This window comes from Felis catus, chromosome E3 (genome assembly GCF_018350175.1).
Source record: "Felis catus isolate Fca126 chromosome E3, F.catus_Fca126_mat1.0, whole genome shotgun sequence".
NCBI classification, from domain to species: Eukaryota; Metazoa; Chordata; class Mammalia; order Carnivora; family Felidae; genus Felis; species Felis catus.
Window position 1 is genome coordinate 19381700 of NC_058383.1, and position 22581 is coordinate 19404280.

Sequence of the window (22581 nt, forward strand, 5' to 3'; positions counted from 1 at the left end):
CATCCAATCAGTTGAGGGGCCTGGATTGAACAGAAAGGACTGACCCTCTCCCAAGTAAAAGAGAATTCTCCGGAAGACGGCCTCTGGACTTCATCGGCAACTTCGACCCTTCCGGTGCGATGGCCTGTGGAAGACTGGAAGACTGGCTCTTCCTGGTTCTGCTAAGCCAGGCTGCAGATTGGACTTTGACACACACACACACACTCTCTCTCTCTCTCTCTCTCTCTCTCTCTCTCTCTCTCTCCCCCTCTCTCTCTCGGTTCTGTTTCTCTGGAGACCTTGACTAACAACACAATTAGGAAAGGTGAGCTCAGGCCTTGACAAAGAGGGTAACACAGCCAAGACTGCTCTATCACGGCATCCCAGTGAGAGTGCCCCAGGCCCAGCCCCAGCCCTGCTCAGAGGCTGCCAGAACTCTTACTTGAACATGCCTTCTCCTGGTCTGGGAACACAGCAGAGGGCTGGGGGTTCAGGTTCAACTCAGGTCTGCTGGGAATGAAAACCTCGGCGTTGTCCTTCCGCTTAGCAGACAAATTCCTCTCCTTACTACCTGCAAGAAAACAGCGGTTTATATGTCAAACGTGGAGCGCTAGCAGAGCGGGGGCATGCTGCTTGGGTATCTGTTGGTTCGTTCGCTTATTCACTCGACAAATACTTGCTGAACCCCTACCCTGTGCCAGGCGCCACGCTAGTTTGGAATGGAGATGTGAATTATGCGGCGCATCCTGGCAAATAAATGAAACTTTCTAGGACACGTTCTAGGTGTAGGTCTTCAGATTTTAACATTTCTGGGACAGAAGAAGGTTCTAGCACCAGGGTCGCAGAGGGGCCACGCAGCTGGGAGCATGTGGCCGGCAGGCATGCAGCAGACAGAGAGGAGAGCCCTGACAGGTTACCAGAGGCACGGAGATGGGGCATTCCAGACACAGGGAACAGAATGTGCAAACAGTGAAAGGCACACAGGCCGTGCTTTGAAGTCAACGTTTCCCAAAGTAGGGTGCCTGTACCGCGGGCAGAACAGGAAACGACGCCAGAGGCCGTGCAGGCAACTGTTTTTTAAGCGATTATTTAACTGAACCTGCATGTTAAAAACATGTAACCAGCCTATCGACCCCTTGATTTCATTAATATCATTGCTTAGAACAATCTGAAACTCATTAAAGAAAGGAAAGAAAGAGAAAGGAAGGGCAGGGGCGAAGAAACGGAGGCAGATGGAGAAAGAAGAGAAAGGTGCTGATTTAAACAACAGCTAAAACAGTACAGGAGGGTTGTGGCGATGGCAAAAAACAAACAAACAAACAAAAACACACAAAAAACCAAAAACCAAAAAACCCCCCTGTGACTTCAGAAGGTCTGCAAATGGCTCCAGCTCAGGGGAAATGGCGCTAAGAGCCTCTGTCCGGCGCAGATTTAAGAGCTCGAGAGGATGTGCTTGGGACCAGCGGGCAGAAGGCCAGCTTTGCAGGCCAGCAAGGCTGGCGGCTGAGGAGAACAGACCCTGCCGGCAGGGAGATCAGTCAAGGTCCCAGGATTCGGGACTTCCTGACCTGGGAAGACAGGAAACCCGGGAACTGTCTGCTGAAGTGCCATGTAATTGGAGTCCCAGCAGAGCGATCCCGGGGGCCTCGGGGGGCCCAGAGGAGAGGGAGTCCCAGAATCCAGGGCCCCATGGGATTGTTGGGAGCTCAGAAGGTGCCGGGTGTCCCGCACCAACCTCTCCACCCTCCGCTGCGGACTTGACGAAGGACATGTGTTTCTCTATACGTTTCTGAACTCGCTGCTCCCTGGCTGGCCTGAAATGCAGGACCCAACGGATGACATTCAGGACAGGGGACAAGACAAAGAAGGGACGGGGCAAATGACCACAAGACTCTCTCCCCACATGCCGAAAATATGCAGCTGCTGCTAATAGCGACAGCCAGCACTGATTGAGGTCAGGCCCCTGAGTGCTCAGCTGCGGGGACAGGTCCCTCCCCAGACATCGCAGGGGGTGGATGGGAGGCGCCCAAAGATGCCTTGGCACAAGGTCACAGGGCAAAGGGGAATCAACAGTGCTGATCAGCCGACTCGAAACTAGGGAGATCATTGTGGATTATCCCAGTGGATCCAATGGAAGCCACAAGGGTCCTTAAAAGTAGAAGAGGGACAGAGTTTCAGTTTGGGATGATGAAAAGCTTGTGGAGCTAGATCGTGGTCATGGTGACTGTCCTTAATAACACCAAATGGTGCTCTTAATGGTGAGTATGGTAAATCTGTGCCGTGTGTACCTGACCACAATAAAACAAACCCACGCACTCGCACAGGCACGGAGAAGAGGCACACAAGGAGGGCGAGAGGGAGACAGGATCTGGAAGAAAGGTACAGAGACTTGACCTTGCTGGCTCTGGAGGTGGAGGGAGGGACCCTGAGCCAAGGAATGCAGAAGCCTCTGGAAGCTGGAAAAGGCAAGAGAGGTTGTCCCCGAGAGCCTCCAGAAAGCTCACAGCCTTGCGGATACCGTGGTGTTAGCCCAGTGAGCTGATGCCAAACTTCTGGCCTATGGAACTATAAGGTAATAAATCTGTGTTGTGTCGGGCCACCGAGTTCGTCATGATTTGTTACAGCAGCGACAGAAGACTAATACATACTATTACAGAATAGGGCTCTGAGGTTCAGGTTGTTGGCCCAAGGTCACAGAGCCAGGGAGCGATGGAAGCAGGTTTTCACCAGGCCCGCCTGGCTTGGAGCCCTGCCCTGAACCACGTTAATCCCTGTCTACCCCCGCCTCCTCTGGATAAGATGACCTTCCAGAAACTGTGGCCCCCAGGCCTGCCTTATCTATCGAGAGTCTACACGAGGATATTTTCTAGGGCTCCAAAGGATCCAGAACCCCCTTGAGTCTTCACGGAAGGTGGCCTGGGACCCCCACCAGCCTCCTCATGAACCTTGCTCCCCACATGCTCGCTTGGCTCCAGCCGCACCGGCCCTTTCGCTGTCCTTGGGTGTGCCAAGTTCGTTCCCTCTTCGAACCCTTTGCACCTGCTACCCCCTGCCCCTGGAATGCTGTTCCCACGGCTGCTCCCTCCTCATTCCCGTCCCAGCTTCACCACGGTCTCCTCTGAGAAGGCTCCTCTGACCCTTCCAGCCCGCAAGGTCCTTCTCTGACCCCCAGCCCCCGACCAGAGTCCTGTCTTATAATCTTGACAACGTTCCAGGCTCTTGAGGGCACCGTGCTCTCCTCCTACCTGAATTCTTAAGCTGGCCCATGATTTGGCTTCACCTTTCCAGTTTGGGGAAAAACAACTTGTTTTTCTCTGTGCCACTCCCGCGCTGGCCCTCACGGACAAGAGGACACAGGGAACGGGACAGGGAGGGCAGGAAGCCATCAGAGCTCAACCCAGCCACTCTCTTCGTTCCTCCAGCGGGCTCGCCCTCAGGGCACACGCGCCCCACGCCCCCGCCCCCGCCATCACACTGGTGCCATTAGTTGCCCAGCTCTGCCAACATCTGGGAGCAGGGTCTGTCTACTTTAGCGGGCAGCACTGAGTGGCCAGCAATGCGGCTCTTCTCAGTTGGAAAGGTGGATCATTTGCTCTCCTTCTAGCAGATTCCCAAACCCATCTCTCATTTGTTTCAATTAGGAGGGAAAAGAGGGCTTTGACTCCTCAAAGCCCAACTACTGCTTTATAACTTGATCTGGTTTATTTATTTAGCCTAGTGATTAAGAGCTCAGGCTCTGGGCTCTGACGCCTACAGACTCAACCCCACTCTGCCCCTCCCTAGCTGTGTGACCTCGGGCAAGTGATCTGACGGCTCCGTGCTTCCGTTTCCCCCATCGGTAAAGCAGGTACAATGCCAGGACTTGCCTTGGTGTTGTGGTAAGGACTTCGCGTCCTTGGAACAGTGCTTGGCACACGTTAGTAAGAATTCTGCAAATGCTGCCAGTTGTTATCACTGTGGTGTGTGTGTGTGTGTGTGTGTGTGTGTGTGTGTGTGTTCTCCTTGCTAGGATTAAGGGCCACGGGAGAAGGGACGGGGGCCTCTTTTGTTCCAGCACAGTGCCTGGGGCGTGATATGCATCCGGTAAAAAAAAAAAGGAATGAACAGCCCAGAACCAAGCACGTCTTTTCCGGACACTATTGACTAGTTTTGAGTAAATGCTCGGGATTAGTTCAGAACTCCAATCCCACGCTGGGGTCTGGGGGGGCCCTGCGACAGGCCCCTCAACCTCCGCCTGCTCCTCTCTGTGAGTGGGTTCTCCTGCTGGGGAATCACTAGGGAGAATCACTAGGGAGAACATCCCTAGGAGGCAGGCATCAGCCCTCTGTGGCTCCAGATGAAGCAGCCCCCGCCCAGGGCAGACATCGCCGCGGCCAGCGTGGGGCCTGCCAAACAATCTAATTGTTCGAAAACGCCAAGCGTCAAGAGAGTGAAGTTCTCTCTCTTTTTGTTTCATGTTCCAGCATCGCTCGCAAAACGGTGCCGGGGGTCCAGCTGTCTGTGGCCTGGTCCTTCACCCCACAAGTGACTATCGTGCCCTCTGTTTCCAGGACAGGGGGGCTCGCTCAGTCTCCTTACAGCCCTCCCCCTCCCTCGTCACTCTTTGGAGAAAACGCAAGCCACTGGTCGCGGCCCCAGCGCGTCTCACGAGTATGTTAACATTTCCCCCATCGCGGGGTACTCCAGTGGGTGGGCATAAAGCTTTCATGCGCTTGACACCAATTCCCCGGGTGGCTTGGACATGCCAGATGAGTGCTGTCCGCTGGGGGAGGCAATGGAGGGGAAGCGCTGGTCTGTGCCCTGGCAGAGCTCACAGGCCAGAGGGGGAGAGAGACCCCTGGGAGTCCGGGGCAAGGCCAGCACCATGATGACATATATGGGAGCAGGGAAGGCACTGAGCTACCTGGCCGGGCCAGGAGGGCAAAGGAGGCTTCCTGGAAGAAGCAGCCCCGGAGCTGAGTCTTGAGGGGAAAGCAGGGAGCCAGGTTTCAGGGTTCGGGGTGGAAGGAAGATGTGGTAATCTAGACAGAGGGAGGAGCCCAAGCAAAGGTTTGGAGGTGAGAGCACACAATGAGAGCACGCCCGAGGGACAAATGTTCGCTCTCCGGAAGCAACAACCACTGGGTGTGGGTTTTTCCAGGGCTGCCTGTTACCATGTCTCCCCAAAACTCATATGTTCAAGGGGCGCCTGGGTGGTTCAAGTGGGTTAAGCGTCTGACTCCTGGATTCGGCTCAGGGCACGATCTCACGGTTCATGAGTCTCAGCCCTGCTTTGGGCTCTACGCTGAGAGCGCGGAGCCTGGTTGGGATTCTCGCTCTCCCTCTCTCTCTCTCTCTGCCTCTCCCCTGGTCTCTCTCTCCCTCTCTCTCTCTCTCTCTCTCTCTCTCTCAAAAATTAATTAATTAATTAATTAATTAAAAGAAAAAGCAACAACTCATATGTTCAAGTCCTAATCCCCAGGACCTCAGACTGTGACTGTATTTGGAGACAGGGTCTCTAAAGGGGTTAGTGAGGAAAAATGAGTCCCTGGTGCAATCTGCCTGGTGTCCTTGTAAGAAGAAGAGATGAGGACACACAGGCACACACAGAGGGCAGACCAGGTGAAGCCACAAGGGAGAAGATGCCCATGTCCAAGCCAAAGAGAGAGGCTGAAGGAGAAAACAACCTGCTGGCAGCCTGACCTTGGACTTCCAGCCTCCAGCACTTGTAAGAGAATAAGTGTCTGTTGCTGTTTAAGCTCCTGGCGCATCTGGGGTACTTTGTTATGCGGCACGAGCAGACTGATACACTCTGTCTGATTTCAAACATTCCCTTGTTCCTCTTCCCTGAGGGTCACTCACGCTCCCCAGCTGGTTGGCCTTGATATTTGGTTCAGAGCATGTGGCACAGCCGGCTTGGAGAAGGATGTGCTCAGAATGGAGAGGGAAGACGGGCACAGACCCAGCCAGCTCGGGCCCGGGCACGGGGACTGTGGCAGGTAGGCCCCTCCCTGCCCCCTCATCAATTGTTTTCTCTACTCAACTTTCCAGGGTCCTTTCTGGAAAACCTCCCCTCGTGGACAGCTGCTGTTTCTGTCTGTCCTGCACGCTTCCTTCCTTCCTCAGATTTACCTTGACTTTCCCTTTGGAAACTACCTGTCCATGTGGTTTGGCTGGCAGTGACTGCACCCAAGGCCTTATTGGCTGGACCTGGTCCATCAGAGCCACAGTGACTAGTTCAGAGGTGTGACCCGATGTGGGTTCAAGAGCCAGGCCTGGGACCTGCACTGGAGCTTTTGGGAAGAAAAATCCATTTTCTGAGGGAGGCATAAAGCCAGTGTCTCAATTCTGTGTCAGTTATGTGGAGAGCCCACCTCAGAAGGGTCCCAGGACAAATGAAGGCAGAGACGAGAGGGAGGAAGTGGAGGAGAGAGAAGGGGGGGGGGGGCGGGGAGGAGGGGCCAAGAGTCCCATGACAGCCCTGGTCTCCTCCGTTCACCAAGCCAATCTAGTGCCTTTTGCTGAAGCCAGTATGCATTAGCCAGTTGGCATGCGGACCCTGTTAAACTTCCTACAATGCACGGGCTAGTCCCCCCAAACTAGCTGCCAGACACCTGCCGTTTGGGATTTCAGGGTCATCTGTAGGCCTCTGGGAGCCTTTGTGGCTCGCGATCGGCAGACAGACCAGATGGACATACCTCCCTGGCCTGCGAGACGGTCTGCCCAAGACTGAACTCCTGAAGCCCTGCTGGAAACACAAGTCCTGCTCTTAGGCCCAGAGCCACCAAAGGCAAAGAAATGCCACATAAGGCAGAGCTCACTTTTGGAAGCTGGGTTAAATTCCAGCACCACGAGGGGGTCTGGGCCCCGGGGAGGGCGTCCTTCCATCTCCTGGTCCTTGGGAACGTCCTTCTGCACCGCGTCCCCACTGGAAGGGGCGGGGTCATCTCTGCGGTGGCCCCCCAGCACCTGCTCTTCAGGCTCTGGCTCCGAGAGCACATCTTCTTCGATAGAGTCATACTCATCGCTGGAATCATCTTTTTGTTTCCTTTGTAGATTTACACTAAGTTCCAGGCTTTTTCTTAGCTCCTGCCAAAAGTCAAGAAGAGAGGCAAAAAATGAAATATGTTACTTTGAGAAGAACTCATCTGAAAATGGATCATTAGAACCGAGGGACTATTCCCAGCAAACGAACATTTACCAAAATCATCTTGACACACGTGTGGTCATCGCTCGGAAGATATGAAAGGGACAAACGAGCCACTCTCCAGCAGGGTGGTAATTACAGTATGAATTGTGGTCACACGCCTGGGGTGTCACTAAGAGTGTACGTGTGTGTGCGCGGGTGTGCGTCACAAGTGTTTTGGTTTGGGGCTCCTGTAAACAGACTGTGGGGTCCCACCTCCCCCCATATCAGCGTCTCCGATTCGGTGGGTCCTGGATGAGGCCTGAGAAGATGGGCTTCTAATGAGGTGATGTTAATGCTGCTGGTCCAGGGACCACACTTTGAATATGAAATCCCAAAGGCCTCCAAATGATCCTGAAATTCCAGACGGTAAAGTGTCTGGCAGAGAGTTGTGGGGGGGCTATCCTATGTACTGAAGGATGTTTAGAAGCACCTGAGACGTCCTAAGATTTAGCACTCGGTTGGCCTTTTTTTTTTTCAACCTGTGTCTCGTCTCCGTGAGACGGTAGACTTACAAACGAAAGGCGAAACGTGAAGATCTACACTTGGAGAGACCAGGAAATGGATCACCGACCAGGATCCTTCTGAAAGGGATAAAGGGCTTACCCTGGGACAAAAATTTTAAACTCGACTCTCTGGGCAAACCAGTGGGTCTGGTCAGCCCAGCTATACTACCGGCATAGCTCGTGTTATCGAACATAGCTCTGAGAAAACGAGAAGCAATCCGTATGCTTGCTGTATATGTGTGATTGGCCAGTAAAACTTACTAGCAGCTGTGATGTGCCGAGTGACGACTCCTCAAAGATGTCCATGTCCTAATAACCCCAGGACCCTGTGAGTCAGTGATAGCTCGTGAAGAGTGGAGAGGCACTAGAATACTTTGACCATCTTAGGTAAACCATTGTAAAAAGACCCAACAGTAGAAATATGATGGACACCAAATGTGCTGCTTGTGGGGACTCAGGAAATAAGGAGTGTGTTATGGAAACCAGGGGAGGGGGAGTCCCATGACGTAGTGGCAGGATCTTAGCCGAACTGTGTCTACGGCTACGTGAGAAGCGGTGCGTGGACCTGAGATTTGATGATGTGGGCAACTCTCAGCCTATCTAGGTTGCAAAGGATGCTAAAATGAGGAGATTCACGGTCAGAAAAACACGCTCGGGAGAGAAGCCTGAGCATGGCTGGACAACCTTTTGCTAGTTACTGGAAAAGGATCCAAAGTTTGGGGTATTCAATCATGCTGAGGGTTCTCTCGAGACATGGGACTCATGGATCCTTGGAGACATCTCAGCAGAAGCCAGGAATAGAGAGAAATTCTCCAGGAAAGATCTGTGAAGCAACCTCTTGTCTAATGGATGGAATCCTAGAGACGTACAGAGACCATATGGTTTTTGAGAATGGCATACCAGTGCAAACACGGGCAGCTGGTACCAAACGGAAGAGAGGAAGGACGCGATACAAGAAGGCTTCCCACTCTCCAAATTCTATGGTCAGGAAGCATGAGGCTCTGTGCTGACAGTGTGGAGCCTGCTTGGGATTCGCTTTCTCCCTCTCTCTCTCTCTCTGCGCCTCCCCTGCTCGTGTTCTCTCTCTCTCAAATAAAAATAAATAAAATTAAAAAAAAAAAAAAAAACAGATCACTATGGCTCTTGGGTACCGAGTGGAATTTGAGAGGTGGGGCCAGGATGGAAACAGGGCACCCAGGTACAGCAGCAGTGGGGGAAGGCGGAGGTGGCTGCGGAGGTGGGGACAGCAGGTGCATTTGGAGATGCGTTTTGGAGGCAGAGATGACAAACGATGGGCTAGAAATGAACAGGGTATATACACCCTTTGACCAAATCTCTCTGAGAATTATCCCTCAGTCCTAATATACGAAGGTCATTGAGGGATCCTTGATGATAGAGAATGATCTTGAGGGATCCTTGACAATAGAGAAGGATCTCAATGTGCAACAAGAAGAGGTAGGTTCAATGGTGCGTCGAGTGGCACCAACGGAGCCTTGAGCAGCCACCACAGAAAACGAGGTAGCTCTCGCGCCCTTACTCAGAAAGATAGGAAGACATACGTTTAAGCAAAACCAAGCATGTCAAAAGATGCACACGTAGGATACGTCCAATTGAAAAAAAATGGTTTCTGTGCATGTGTGCAAATATGCCTACAAACAGTCTGGAAAAATAGGGGCGCCTGGGTGGCTCCATCGGTTGAGCGCCCGACCTCGGCTCAGGTCACGATCTCGCGGTTTGTGAGTTCGAGCCCCGCATCAGGCTCTGGGCCAACAGCTCGGAGCCTGGAGCCTGTTTTGGATTCTATGTCTCCCTCTCTCTCTCTCTCTGCCCCTTCCTCTGTTCACGTTCTGTCTCTCTGTCTCAAAAATTAAAAAAAAAAATCATAAAAAAGTCTGGAAAAATAGTCACCAAATTACTAACAGTGTTCTCTCTGGGGGTGGCATTATGGGAACTTTCTTCTCCATTTTGTTTTACTTTTTTTTTTAAGTTTATTTATTTATTTTTGAGAGAGAGAGTCTGAACAGGGGAGGGGCAGAGAGAGAGGGAGAGAGAGAGAATCCCAAGCAGGCTCCACGCTTAGCGCAGAGCCCAACACAGGGGCTCAAACCCATGACCATGAGATCACGACCTGAACCGAAATCAAGAGCTGGATGCTCAACCGACTAAGCCACCCAGGAGCCCCTACTTATTTTCAATTTTTAAAAAAAAAAAATTTTTTTTTTGACGTTTATTTATTTTTGGGACAGAGAGACACAGAGCATGAACGGGGGAGGGGCAGAGAGAGAGGAAGACACAGAATCGGAGACAGGCTCCAGGCTCTGAGCCATCAGCCCAGAGCCCGACGTGGGGTTCGAACTCACGGACCGCGAGATCGTGACCTGAGCCGAAGTCGGACGCTTAACCGACTGAGCCACCCAGGCGCCCTGTCAATTTTTTTTTTTTATTATAAGCACGTTTCCAACTTTGTAATTAGGAGAAAATGATATATTTATATTTATGTTTAAATCCCGTCCGTCACTCTGGCAAATAGGTAAATTCCCCACAGGAGTGGCAGAGAGAGTGGGGTAGAGGACCCTGGACAGCCAGTTGTCCGGAAAGGAGCTGCTCTCCATCCGGGACCAAATCCTGTCCCCTCCAAAGAGTGACTCAGAAAGCAGCAGCGCCTAACTCCGGAACATGACAGACCAGCGTCTACCTGACTTAGTGCATCCGGTCAAATGGACCAGATTTCAGAGCAACAGGCCATCGGGGCGCCTGGGTGGCTCAGTCAGTTGAGCGTCTGATTCTTGATTTTGATCATGATCCCAGGGTCATGGGACTGAGCCCGCGTCGGGCTCGGCACTGAGCAGGAAGCCTGCTTAGGATTCTGTCTCTCTCCCTCTGCCCCTCTCCCTTACTCGGGTGCTCTCTCTCTCTCTCTGTCTCTCATAAATAAAGAAAAAAGGAAGGAAGGAAGGAAGGAAGGAAGGAAGGAAGGAAGGAAGGAAGGAAGGAAGGAAGGAAGGAAGGAAGGAAGGAAGGAAGGAAGGAAAGAAAAGCAGGCCACCAATTCTAACAGGAAGAAACTCAGGGAATATAGCACTCCTGAGCCTCTCTCAGGAAAAACAACAACAACAACAACAAACCTCCCAGAACAAAATCCAAACAATGCAAGGTGAAATCAAAATAAAGAACACAGAGTTGGAGAATGTGGTAAAACATCTGACGGTAAACACGGAAGCCATTCAGAGACCAAATAAATACTAGACAATTACGCACGGTTGGGTCACGGACCAGAATGCAATGCTCTCAACCTAAGGCCTTAGCTTAGCTAACAAAAGCCAGAAGTCAGCAGGCAGTGTGGGCCGACCCCCGACCTCATATTCCAGCCAGTCATTTCAAATCCATCTTTTTTTTTTTTAATTTTTTTTAACGTTTATTTATTTTTGAGAGACTGAGAGAGACAGAGCACGAGCGGGGGGGGGGGGGGATAGGGGGACAGAGAAAGAGGGAGACACAGAATCCAAAGCAGGCTCCAGGCTCCGAGCTGTCAGCACAGAGCCCGACACGGGGCTCAAACCCACGAACCGTGAGATCATGACCTGAGCTGAAGTCTGGCGCTTAACCAACTAAGCCACCCGGGCGCCCCTTCAAATCCATCTTAAATGGAAACACGGAGTTTTTAAAAATGGCAACTCTAACCTGTAAATATCTTTTTTCGTAATTTTTTAAACCGATGAAATATTTTTAAATTTTTAAAAAATGTTTATTTATTTTGAGAGAAAGAGAGGGAGAGGCAGGAAGACAGGAAGAGAGAGAATCCCAAGCAAGCTCCACACTGTCAGCGCAAAACCTGATGCAGGGCTTGAACTCACGAACCATGAGATCGTGACGTGAGCCGACATCAAGAGTCAGATGCTTAACCGACTGAGCCACCCAGGTGCCCCCTGATGAGATATTTTTAAAAACCTCTTGTGATCAAGAAATTTGAATTTTGGGCTGCCTGCGTGGCTCAGTTGGTTAAGTGTTCGACCTCAACTCGGGTCATGATCTCACGGTTTGTGAGTTCAGTCCCCACGTCGGGCTCCCTGCTGTTGGCACAGACTCTGCTTGGGATCCTCTGTCTCTCTGTCTCTCTCTCTCTTTGCCCCTCCCCTGCTCATGCATGCATAGCATACTCACTCTCTCTCTCTCAAGAATAAATAAACATTAAAAAAAAAAAAAAGAAATTTGAATTCAAGAATTCCTCCCATTTCAATTTGGTTTTTGCTTTTGTTAAATTAGTGCAACTTTCAACGCCATAATTGTATTTACAAAATACATATGAAAAAGAAGCCTAGATTCTGCACAGCTGGTATCTTCTTCACAAAGGAAAATAACACACTTGCTCACACTGGATGAGCAAACTTTAGGAACCTATGCTCTTATGATGCCCACGTGATTCAAAACCATCTGTTCCAGGGCAAAGGGGAGACAGAGTAAGTAGCAATACTCTCCCGGGAAAGCCGTTCAAAACCTTTCCATCTGGAAAGATGAAGACCTTGAACTGGTCGCTTTGAAAGCCAACCTGCCCATACTTCAAACGCATACCACGCAGGGGGATCTACTGGTTGCTTTGAAGCTGTCATCCAGAAATTTCTCTGTGAACACTAACTGTAGAGCTTTGCTTTACGATCTTGTGATTTCGGCGTTCAGTGTTGAACAGTTTTTGTAAGTTTTTATTTATTTATTTTTGGGAGAGAGTGAGCCAGAGAGGAGAGAGCAGGGGAGGGGCGGAGTGGGAGGGGCAGAGAGAGAGAGAGGGACAGAGAGAGAATCCCATGCAGGCTCCATGTTGCCAGCACAGAGCCAGACCTGGGGCTCAAACTCACAAACCCTGAGCCGAAACAGGGTCGGACTCTTGACCGACTGAGCCACCCAGGCGCCCCTCAGCGTTCGCTGTTGAAAACGTTAAGTTCACACCCTTGCGACAGAAAGCCCTCTGTACGGAGGCCAGGCGGTAAACGGTACGGGTGGAGAACAAATCGGTCTCCTCCTCTCTGGAGAGCCAGGGGCGAGGCGGAGGAAGGAAGAGACACCAGACCACCAGGTAAAACGTGGCAGGGGTTTGACGGTCAGTGGACTAGTGCCTCACGTGCCTGATCTGCCTCCTTCTGCTGGGCTAGGAACAGAGGGAACCCGGGCGCCACAACACATGAAACGTTTGCCGTAATAGTGACAATAACTGTAACATCAACAGCCGTAGCGGCTACCAATTGCGAAGCTTTTGTTACATACGGGCCACCAAGCTAACCTCTCCACGCACCTTGTCTCACTGCTGCCCCTCACCATCCCGGTGGGTGCCCTTATCTTACAGGCTCAGGGCACCTGTCTAAGTACCGGGGCGAGGTCACGAAGCCAGCAATGGCAGGGCCCGTTTGGATGAATGACCGTCTTGACTCCAAAGTCTGGGCTCTTCACCACGTGCCCGTGTTTATTCCCTGCCTGGTACCCACGCGTCGGAAGCAAGTGGTCCCTCGAGCGGGATGAAAGCGAGGTGCTCAGTGGCTGTCCCCTGGTTTGCATGGAACTGATGACAGCCGCCTGTGAGAGCTTTGGACACAAAGCTGCCTTGAGGCCACTAAACGTGCTGAAGTGCGTGCTAAGTGCTCATGGATGAAGCATTAAACCTCTTACGACACTCAGAAAAGGGAACGGCTGGGTCTAGGTTCTGGGCCGGGGGTTCTGGGCCTGACTCCAGCCACCCTGTGTCCCCCCGCAAGACTCTGGGCCAAAAGCACCCCCCCACCCCCACCCTGCTAATGTGGGAAAATGCGGCCTGGTGAACTGACAAGGTTGCTAAAGGGTTGCAATGAGATAATAGCTATGAATCAGTGCTCCGTGATTGCTTTTCCAGAGGTCTTGCTTTTCCAGAAAATTTCAAATTGAGATGACAGCATGCTCACCTTTGTGTCTCAGACCCTACTGACTTTGCCTACGAGAAGATCGGACGTTTAGACCACGAAGCCGCAACGGATACGCTGACGGTTTTCGAGGAGAAGCAACAGACTCTGGGGTGGAGGTCACTGACCTGCCGCCGGTCCCCCTGCCCCACCGCCCCCCAACAGTGTCTCTCACTTGGTTGGCAGAGTTATAAAATTGGGATCTGGAACGCTCGAAGTCTGGCCAACGCAGTTAGTTGTAATAATTCCCACTCACGCCTACTGCCTTATACGAACCATGTTGCACATTTATATTCATCTGCCTGGCCCAGAAAGGGTTTTTACCCCGCCTCAAGGGGTTAATCGACTCATTTGTTTCTCTTTTCACTCACTCGTTTATTCGATGAATATTTATTGTTGAGTACGCTTATGCCAATAAGTGCGTCTGACTGCTAAATATTAGGGATGGAGGGATGAACCAGGCGGACAGAGTATCTGTTCTCACGGGATTTCTAATCTGGCAACAAAAACAGCCATTTTAGAAGACATTACAAGTGCAACAGGCTTCGAGAGGCCAAACCTGGGGCTTGCCAGCCCACGCCTCAAACCTGGTGGCTCTTGGATCACAAGCTTTCCAGAGTAAAGTGACCTGAGCCCTACCTTTAGGGTCCACACCGTGTATTTTTAAAACCACCTTCCCCTACACCAATTCTGGCGAAACTAGGGCAAGGAAAATCTGAGTCACATGTTATATGCTTCAAATACCCGTGTGGTGTTTAGTGTTTGGTACTTTCTTACTGTCCCATTGGACCTTGGGTTGTCTTTTACTAATTTTCATTCAAAGCTAAATTTATTTATGAAGCGCCTTGGAGTTCGGTCTCAAACATCTATCATTATGAAGAAGTAAATCCATCCTTGCCTTAGGGAGTGGTGACGTAAGGGAAAGGGTAGCGGCCGTGGAGGCAGAAGGGCACTGGAGGCTGCCTGCCTGTTTCCTTGGCTGTGAGGCACTTGGCAAGCCTCTCGGCATCCGTGTGCCTCACCCGGGCCTGCCCAGAGCAGGGGCTGGTTGTAGGAAACTGCGCAGGGATGAGGGGATGGAGACAAAGTAACGAACAATGCTGCCAGCCACCTCGAAATGTTGAGGAACCCTCTCCACCCCCAATCACAAACCAGTTAGAGATAAATGACAAGGAAGGGGCGCCTGGGTGGCTCAGTCGGTTAAGCGTCCGACTCGATTTCGGCTCAGGCCATGATCTCGCGGTTCATGAGTTCGAACCCCTCTGACAGCTCTGAGCCTGGAGCCGGCTTCGGATCCTGTGTATCCCCCTCTCTCTGTTCCTCCCCTGCTCGTGCTCTGTCCCTATCTGTCTCTCAAAAATAAATAAATGTGAAAGAAAGAAAGAAAGAAAGAGAGAAAGAAAGAAAGAAAGAAAGAAAGAAAGAAAGAAAGAAAGAAAAAGAAATGACAATGAAGACATTATACACATAGCAAAATTTGTAGGACAAGGACAAAGCAGTGCTCGGAGGAAAATGTATAGACTTAAAATTGTTATATTAGAAAATAAGATGGAAATTAAACGGATTAAACATTTAACTTAACAAACCGAAGTTGTAACGTGGAGGTGGGGAGAGAACCAAAGCAATAAATTAAAGCAAAACATTTAGGTAAAGGATCAAATGAAAGTAGAAACGAACTGAAATAGAGGCCAATAAGTGAATGAGTGGATGAATAAATAAATGATGTAATAAAGTATACAGGCTCAAAAAACAAAAGCCAGGCACAGTTTGGCTGGGGAGGTGGAGAGAGCCTTTCATATTTTACACGTTCCGAATTGTCTGAATCTTTTCTAATGAGAAGGCACTCATATGTTAGGTGTTATGTTAAATAATACGAAATCATGTAAAAATACCTAAGAAATCCTAAGTAGGCTACAAATGCAAGAAATGAATGACGTCATTTATTCCAAAAGCGATGCAGAGGTCGGTTATTCTTTCCTTTCATTGAGACTGAAAACGATGCTTTAGTAACTCGGATACCATCCGGTGTCGTCACGTACAGAAATGCTCTCTTGGGTAAAAGAATCACTACATCTCGCACTTCTGGACCCGCATTTCGTGGGCCGTTGGTGCCTGTTCAGCATCATTCCACATGAATCATTCCTGCACCGCTGGCCTTGTGCCGTCTGACCCTCCTGCCCGGGACCCTGCCTGATGCCGTCGGCCAGGCTGTCCTTTGGCCTGAGCTGTCTAGATGGGCATCTCTGGGTGCATTCAAGGGAACCTCGCCCCCTGGTGGCTCTGAATACCAGAGAGGCTAACTCAAGTGCCACTGAGAACGGAGAAAGGGCTCCGCTTCCTGTCATCAGGAACAGACGAAGCTATCCAAACCGGAAGTTGCAAGCTGGCGGTCTCGGGCCAAACCAGCCATGCATTCCGTTTGCTCGACAGAAAATAACGAACCCGTCATCAACATTAAAAAAAAGCAAAAACAAAGCGGGGAGAAGCCGAACACCAAGAAACCCAAACACCTGGCTTCTCTTGAAACTGGAAAGCCCGGTACCCCTGGGCCCTTGTGTCCACACGACTGCCCAGCTGTGTCAATATATCCCCACCGGTCCCTGCCGTGCCCGGACACCCAGGCCAAGGGCGGTGCTTGTTACTTGCCTGCCTCACTCCTGTCATTTAAAATACTCATTTCAGTTGGCACCATGTGCCAGATATCCCAGTATTTCAGGATCCAAACTCCATCCCCCACACTGATTTTTCTACCACAAGCAGCAAAGAGTCTTGTCAGCTTATGTGTTAGACTCCAAACTCTGACTCATAGTTTGGAAAATACTGTCACCGGGACGTGATGACTGAACTCAGCTTGTGTGGGCTGGGCCCGGGTGCCTAATCAATATCTATACCAGCCCCTCGTTCACTGACCACACCAGCCAATGATTCAATTCACTGGCTTAATGAAGATTTATTTGCAAACGGACTCTATGCCAGGCGCTTTTCTAGGGACCAGAGATCCTGCAGGCAGAGACGATGCACATCTCTGCCATCATGAAGCTTAGATCTGGGGTGAAGGAAGGGTGTTGCAAGCCCTGAATATGTAACTTTCTTACTACCTACAGAAAGAGTCCCCGGGGTGAGTGGACACTCGATGAACATTATGTAACCTCGACTCCTACGGATATTGTCAGCAGGAACAGAGTTTTCCTATAAACTCCATCAAGTCTTTACAATTTCAGAGCTGACAGGCACAGGAAATATCTAATCCACCCCTTCTTGGTGGCTGAGAGGAAAGGGGGTCCTGAAGGAGTGAGACCTGGCCAAGGCCCCAAAGTTTATGGAAAGCCCAAAATACCCTCTCGAGGCTTACTGACTCTCAGCCACTAGCTCCTTTTGGCTCTGTGAAAAGGAGTCACAAGCTCCAACGTCTTCAGATGATGTAATGTAGCATAACATGGCAATGGAGGGTGAGTGTCACACATTAGGGAGCGGTGGGGACCAGGGCAGATGGGAGAGTGCGTGCTCAGAAGAAAAGTTTTCTAATTCAAAACAGAACAGGACTTCCAGGGAGGGTGGCAGAGGAGGAGGGCTTTAAGCTCACTTCGTCTCACACATACAACTAGATAACACCCGCATCGGTGTAAATAACCCAGAAAAAAATGACCCAAAAGCTGGCAGAACAGGCGGCTAAATACAGAGCAGAGGCCACGTCGAAGAAAGGAGGAAGAACAGAGACAGTCAGGAGCTAAACACACCCGCAGGACTGTCCGTGAGAGGGACCGAGGGAGGGATGCTGTAGGTGCAGAGAAGGGAGAGAAACAGACCCTCGCACCAGGCACCCCAAGCGTGGGGAACCTGCGCAGGGAAGATGAGTCCCCATAGCATCTGGCTTTGAAAACCGGAGGGGCCAAACCTTGTGGGTTCTTATAATCGGTGAGACTTAATCACCTGGAACTTTAAAGATCAGTGGCTCAGCTCTGGGAGAACCAAGAAGGCGAGAGGAAACTGAGTTCCTGCCCTTAAAGAGACAGCACAACAAACATGCTTGTGGAGATACAGCGCAGAAGCAGCAGTTTGAAAAATGCCTGGGGGGGCGCCTGGGTGGCGCAGTGGGTTGAGCGTCCGACTTCAGCCAGGTCACGATCTCGCGGTCCGTGAGTTCGAGCCCCGCGTCAGGCTCTGGGCTGATGGCTCAGAGCCTGGAGCCTGTTTCCAATTCTGTGTCTCCCTCTCTCTCTGCCCCTCCCCCGTTCATGCTCTGTCTCTCTCTGTCCCCAAAATAAATAAACGTTGAAAAAAAAAAATTAAAAAAAAAAATGCCTGGGGTGTACACGAGGGAGACTTGTTTATTCATCTCAGAGTGTGGGCTGGAGGGGCAGGGACCTTTAGGAGGCTTCTCCAGGAACAAAGGAGATGGCCAATGCCATTTCCCTCCAGCCTGGACCTGTGGATGCCTGTGGGAAGGGCACAGTGCCAACAATTCCCACCTAGCTTGCTAACAGTGTGCTGGCCCCGACGTTCTCCTGTGGACACGCCCCCTTCAATATGCCCTTGGCCGGAACCCGTCCAAAGTGTTGCCACCAGCCCGGTAGTGTGTAAACAGCCCCACGAGGGGCTAGTGGCACTAAAAGTGACTCCTGCCCCGGGGGCAGGGGGGAGATAACCACATACACCACTCCAACTGCAGACCCGGCAGCGGACTGGGGGCAGACATCCGGTCTGACCGCAGGCCCTGCCCACCAACAAAAGCCTCTTAGGGGACAACACAGGGAAAGCATCCTGCAGTTCAGTGCTACTGCATCTCTGGCAAATGCCTGGTCTGACTCAACCCAAGCCCCAGGTAGCCCCACGCTGGCCGACTAACAACACAGGGAACAAACCCTGCCCTAAACAGGCAAAGAGAGCCACTGAAGATAACTGGACTGAAGGGAACAGTGGCTCGGCCACAACAGCAGGGGGCATGCAACACATAGGAGACACCCCTGAAGCACCAGGTTCCAGAAAACCGGGGACACTGAGCTGAGGGGTCACTGTAGGGCCTCTTCTTCAAAAGGCCACTACTTTCAAGAGCAAGAGATATAGCTGAGTTTTGTAACACGCAGAAGCAGACACAGAGAGACAAAATGAGGAAGCAGAGGAATATTCCCAAATGAAAGAATGGGACAAAGTCACAGCAAGAGACATAAATGGAACAGAGAGAAGTAGCCTGCCTGGTAGAGAATTTCAAATAACAGTTCAGAAGATACTCACCAGACTTAAGAGTGGGGGGACTTCACTGAGACTCGACAAAGAAATAGGAAGCACAAATGAACCAATCAGAGGTGAAGAACTCAATAACTGAAATGAGAAACACACTAGAGGGAATAAACATTAGACTAGAAGAAGGAGAAGAATGGATTAGCAAACTAGAGGACGGAGTCACGGAAAGCAATCGAGGTGAACAGGAGAGAGAGAAAAGAATAATAATAAAAAATGACAGTAGATTAAGGGAACTCAGCAACACCATCAAGCCTAATAACAGTCACAATATGGGGATCCCAGAAGGAGAAGAGAGAAAATTTATTTGAAGACATAATTGCTGAAAACTGGGGAGGCACAGAGAGCCTCCAACAAAATCAACCCAATGAGGTTCACCTCAAGACATACAGTAATTAAAGTAGCAAAAAGTAGTGATGATGAGATAACTTTAAAAGCAGCAAGGGAGAAATAGAAAAACATTCCATGCTCACGGATTGGAAGAACGAATATCGTTAAAATGTCGATACTAATTCAAAGCAATCTACATATTCAATGCAATCCTGTCAAAATAACACCAGCATTCTTCACAGAGCTAGAACCAACAATCCTAAAATTTGAATGGAACCAGAAAAGACCCCGAATAGTCAAAGTGATGTTGAAAAAGAAAAACAAAGCGGGAGGCATCATAACTCCAGACTTCAAGCTACATCCCAAAGCTGTAATCATCAAGACAGTATGGTACTGGCACAAGAACAGACTCACAGATCAGTGGAACAGAATAGAGAACCCAGAAATGGATACACAAATGTATGGCCTAATCTATGACAAAGCAGGGAAGAATATTCAATGGAAAAAAGATAGTCTCTTCAGCAAATGGTGTTGGTAAAACAGCGACACAGAAAAATGAACCTGGACCACTTTCTTACACCAGACACAAAAATAAACTCAAAATGGATGAAAGACCTAGATGTAAGACAGGAAGCCATCGAAAGCCTAGAGGAAAAAACAGGCAACAACCTCTTTGACCTCGGCTGCACCAACTTCTTACCTGACATGTCTCCAGAGGCAAGGGAAACAAAAGCAAAAATGAACTACTGGGACCTCATCAAGATAAAAAGCTTCTACACAGCTAAGGAAACGATCAGTGAAACTAAAAGGCAACCGACAGAATGGGAGAAGATATTTACAAATGACATATCAGATAAAGGGTTGGTACCCAAAATCTATAAAGAACTTACCAAACAACACCCGAAAAAGAAATAATCCAGTGAAGAAGTGGGCAAAAGACATGCATAGACACTTTTCCAAAGAAGACATCCAGATGGCCAACCAACACATGAAAAAATGCCCAACATCACTCTTCATCAGGAAACTACAAATCAAAACCACAATGAGATACCACCTCACACTTGTCAGAATAGCTAAAATTAACAACTCAGGGAACTACAGATGTTGGTGAGGATGTGGAAAAAGGGGAATTTGCACTGCTTTTCGGAATGCAAACCGGTGCACTCTGGAAAGCAGTATGGTGGCTCCTCAAAAAATTAAAAATAGAACTACCCTACAACCCAGCAATTGCACTACTAAGTATTTACCCAAAGGATAAAAAAAAAAAAGCTAACTAGAAGGGGCACATGCACCCCAATGTTCACAGCAGCACTACTGACAATAGCCAAATTATGGAAAGAGCCCAAATGTTCATTGACTGACAAACGGATAAAGAAGATGTAGTATATATATATATATGGAATATTACTCGGTGATCAAAAAGAATGAAATTGTGCCATTTGCAACAATGTGGATGGAGCTAGAGTGTATTATATTAAGTGAATTGAGTCAGAAAAAGACAAATATCATATGATTTCACAAATATGTGGAATTTAAGAAACAAAACAGATGAACACAGAGGAAGGGAAGCAAAAATAAGATAAAAACAGAGGGAGACAAACCATAAGAGACTCTTAAACACAGAGAACAAAGGGAGGGTTGCTGGAGGGGTACTGGGTGGGAGGATGGACATTAAGGAAGACACCTGTTAGGATGAGCACTGGGTGTTATATGTAAGTGATGGATCACTAAATTCTATTCCTGGAAAAATAAAAAGAAATAAAGACAAAAACTTTAAAATGTAAAAAGTAGCAAGGGAAAAGAAAACAGTCATGTACAAGGGAAACCCCAGAAGGCTTTCAGCAGATTTCTTAGCAGAGACCTCTTAGGCCAGAAAGAGTGGTATGATACATTCAAAGTGCTCAAAACAAAACAACCTGCCACCAAGGACACTCTATCCAGCAAGGCTATCATTCATAATAGAAGGAGAGATAAAGAGTTTCCTAGACAAAAGTTAAAGAAATTCATGACCACTAAACCAGCCCTACAAGAAATGTTAAAAGGGGACTCTCTGAGTGAAAAGGAAAGACCGGAAGTAAGAGTCAGAAAAGTAGGGAGCACAAAAACAGTAAAATTAAGTACATCGGTAAAAATCAGTCAAGGGATTCACAAAATAAAAGGATGTGAAGTATGATACCATATACCCAAAACTGGGGGGGGCGGGGAGGGGTGAGAGGATTAAAGAATGGGTTCAAACATAAGCAACCGTCAACTTTATGATATAGAGTGCATATGCATACGATGTTACATACAAATCTTTGATTTGGTAGCCACAAATAAACAAAACCAGTAACAGCTAAGCAACAAATAAAGAGAAAGGAATCCAAGTATACTAAAGAAAGCCAGCTAACAGTGAGAAAAAAAAAAAAAAAAGAGCAAGAGAAGAGTAAGAACATACTTATCAACAATTACTTTGGAACAAATGGTCCAATGAAAAGACACAGGGTATCAGAGTGGATAAACAAACAAGACCCATCCATATGCTGCCTACAAGAGGCTCATTTCAGACCTAAAGACACATGTAGCTTAAAAGGAAAGGGAAGGAAGAGCATTTATCATGCAAGAGGAAGTGAAAAGAAAGCTTTGGGTAGCAGCAATACTTACATCAGACAAAACAGACTTTAAAACAAAGACTGTAACAAGAAACAAAGAAGGACACTATATAATCATAAAGGGAACGATTCACCAAGAAGCTATAACAATTATAAATATTTACATACCCAACATAGGAGCACCCAAATACACAAAGCAGCTAATAACAAACATAAAGGAAGTAATTGATAGTAATATAATAGTAGGGGACTTTAACACCATACTTGTATCAATGGATAGATCATCTAAACAGAAAGCAACAAGGAGACAGTGGCTTTGAATGACATTGGACCAGATGGATCTAACAGATATAATCAGAATATTACATCCTGAAGCAGCAGAATACCCAATCTTTTCAAATACATATAGAACATTTTCCAGAATACGTCATCTATTAGGCCACAAAACAAGTCTCAACAAATTTAAAAAGACTGAAGTCCTACCATGCATCTTTTCTGACCACGATGCTTTTGTAAAACTAGAAATGAACCATGAGGAAAAAAATCTAGAAAGAACACAAATATATGGAGGTTAAATAACATGCTGCTAAACAGTGAATGGGCTAACCAAGAATTCAGAGGAAATAAAAAAATAGATGGAGACAAGTGAAAATGAAAACACAATGGCCCCAAACTCTTGGGATGCAGCAAAGCTGTTCCAAGAGGCAAGTTTATGGCAATACAGATCTACCTCAGAAAGCAAGCAAAATCTCAAATAAACAACCTAATCTTACACCTAAAGGAACTATAAAAAAGGACAAACAAAACCCAAAACCATAGAAGGAAGGAAATAACGAAAATTGGAGCACAAA

The 22581-nt window shown here is 48.8% G+C and overlaps 1 protein-coding gene across 9 annotated transcripts in view; it reads right to left on the reverse strand.

Annotated features, from left to right (window-relative positions):
- Nucleotides 1-22581, reverse strand: part of KATNIP (katanin interacting protein) — a 194692-nt gene that overhangs the window by 89171 nt on the left and 82940 nt on the right. For all 9 annotated transcript variants that reach the window (XM_045047782.1, XM_006942222.5, XM_006942221.4 and 6 more), the window contains 2 exons: nucleotides 6780-7047; nucleotides 422-550 (listed from right to left, as the gene is read on the reverse strand). In XM_045047782.1, coding sequence (XP_044903717.1) covers nucleotides 422-550; nucleotides 6780-7047 — 397 coding nt within the window. The remainder of the gene's footprint in view (nucleotides 1-421; nucleotides 551-6779; nucleotides 7048-22581) is intronic.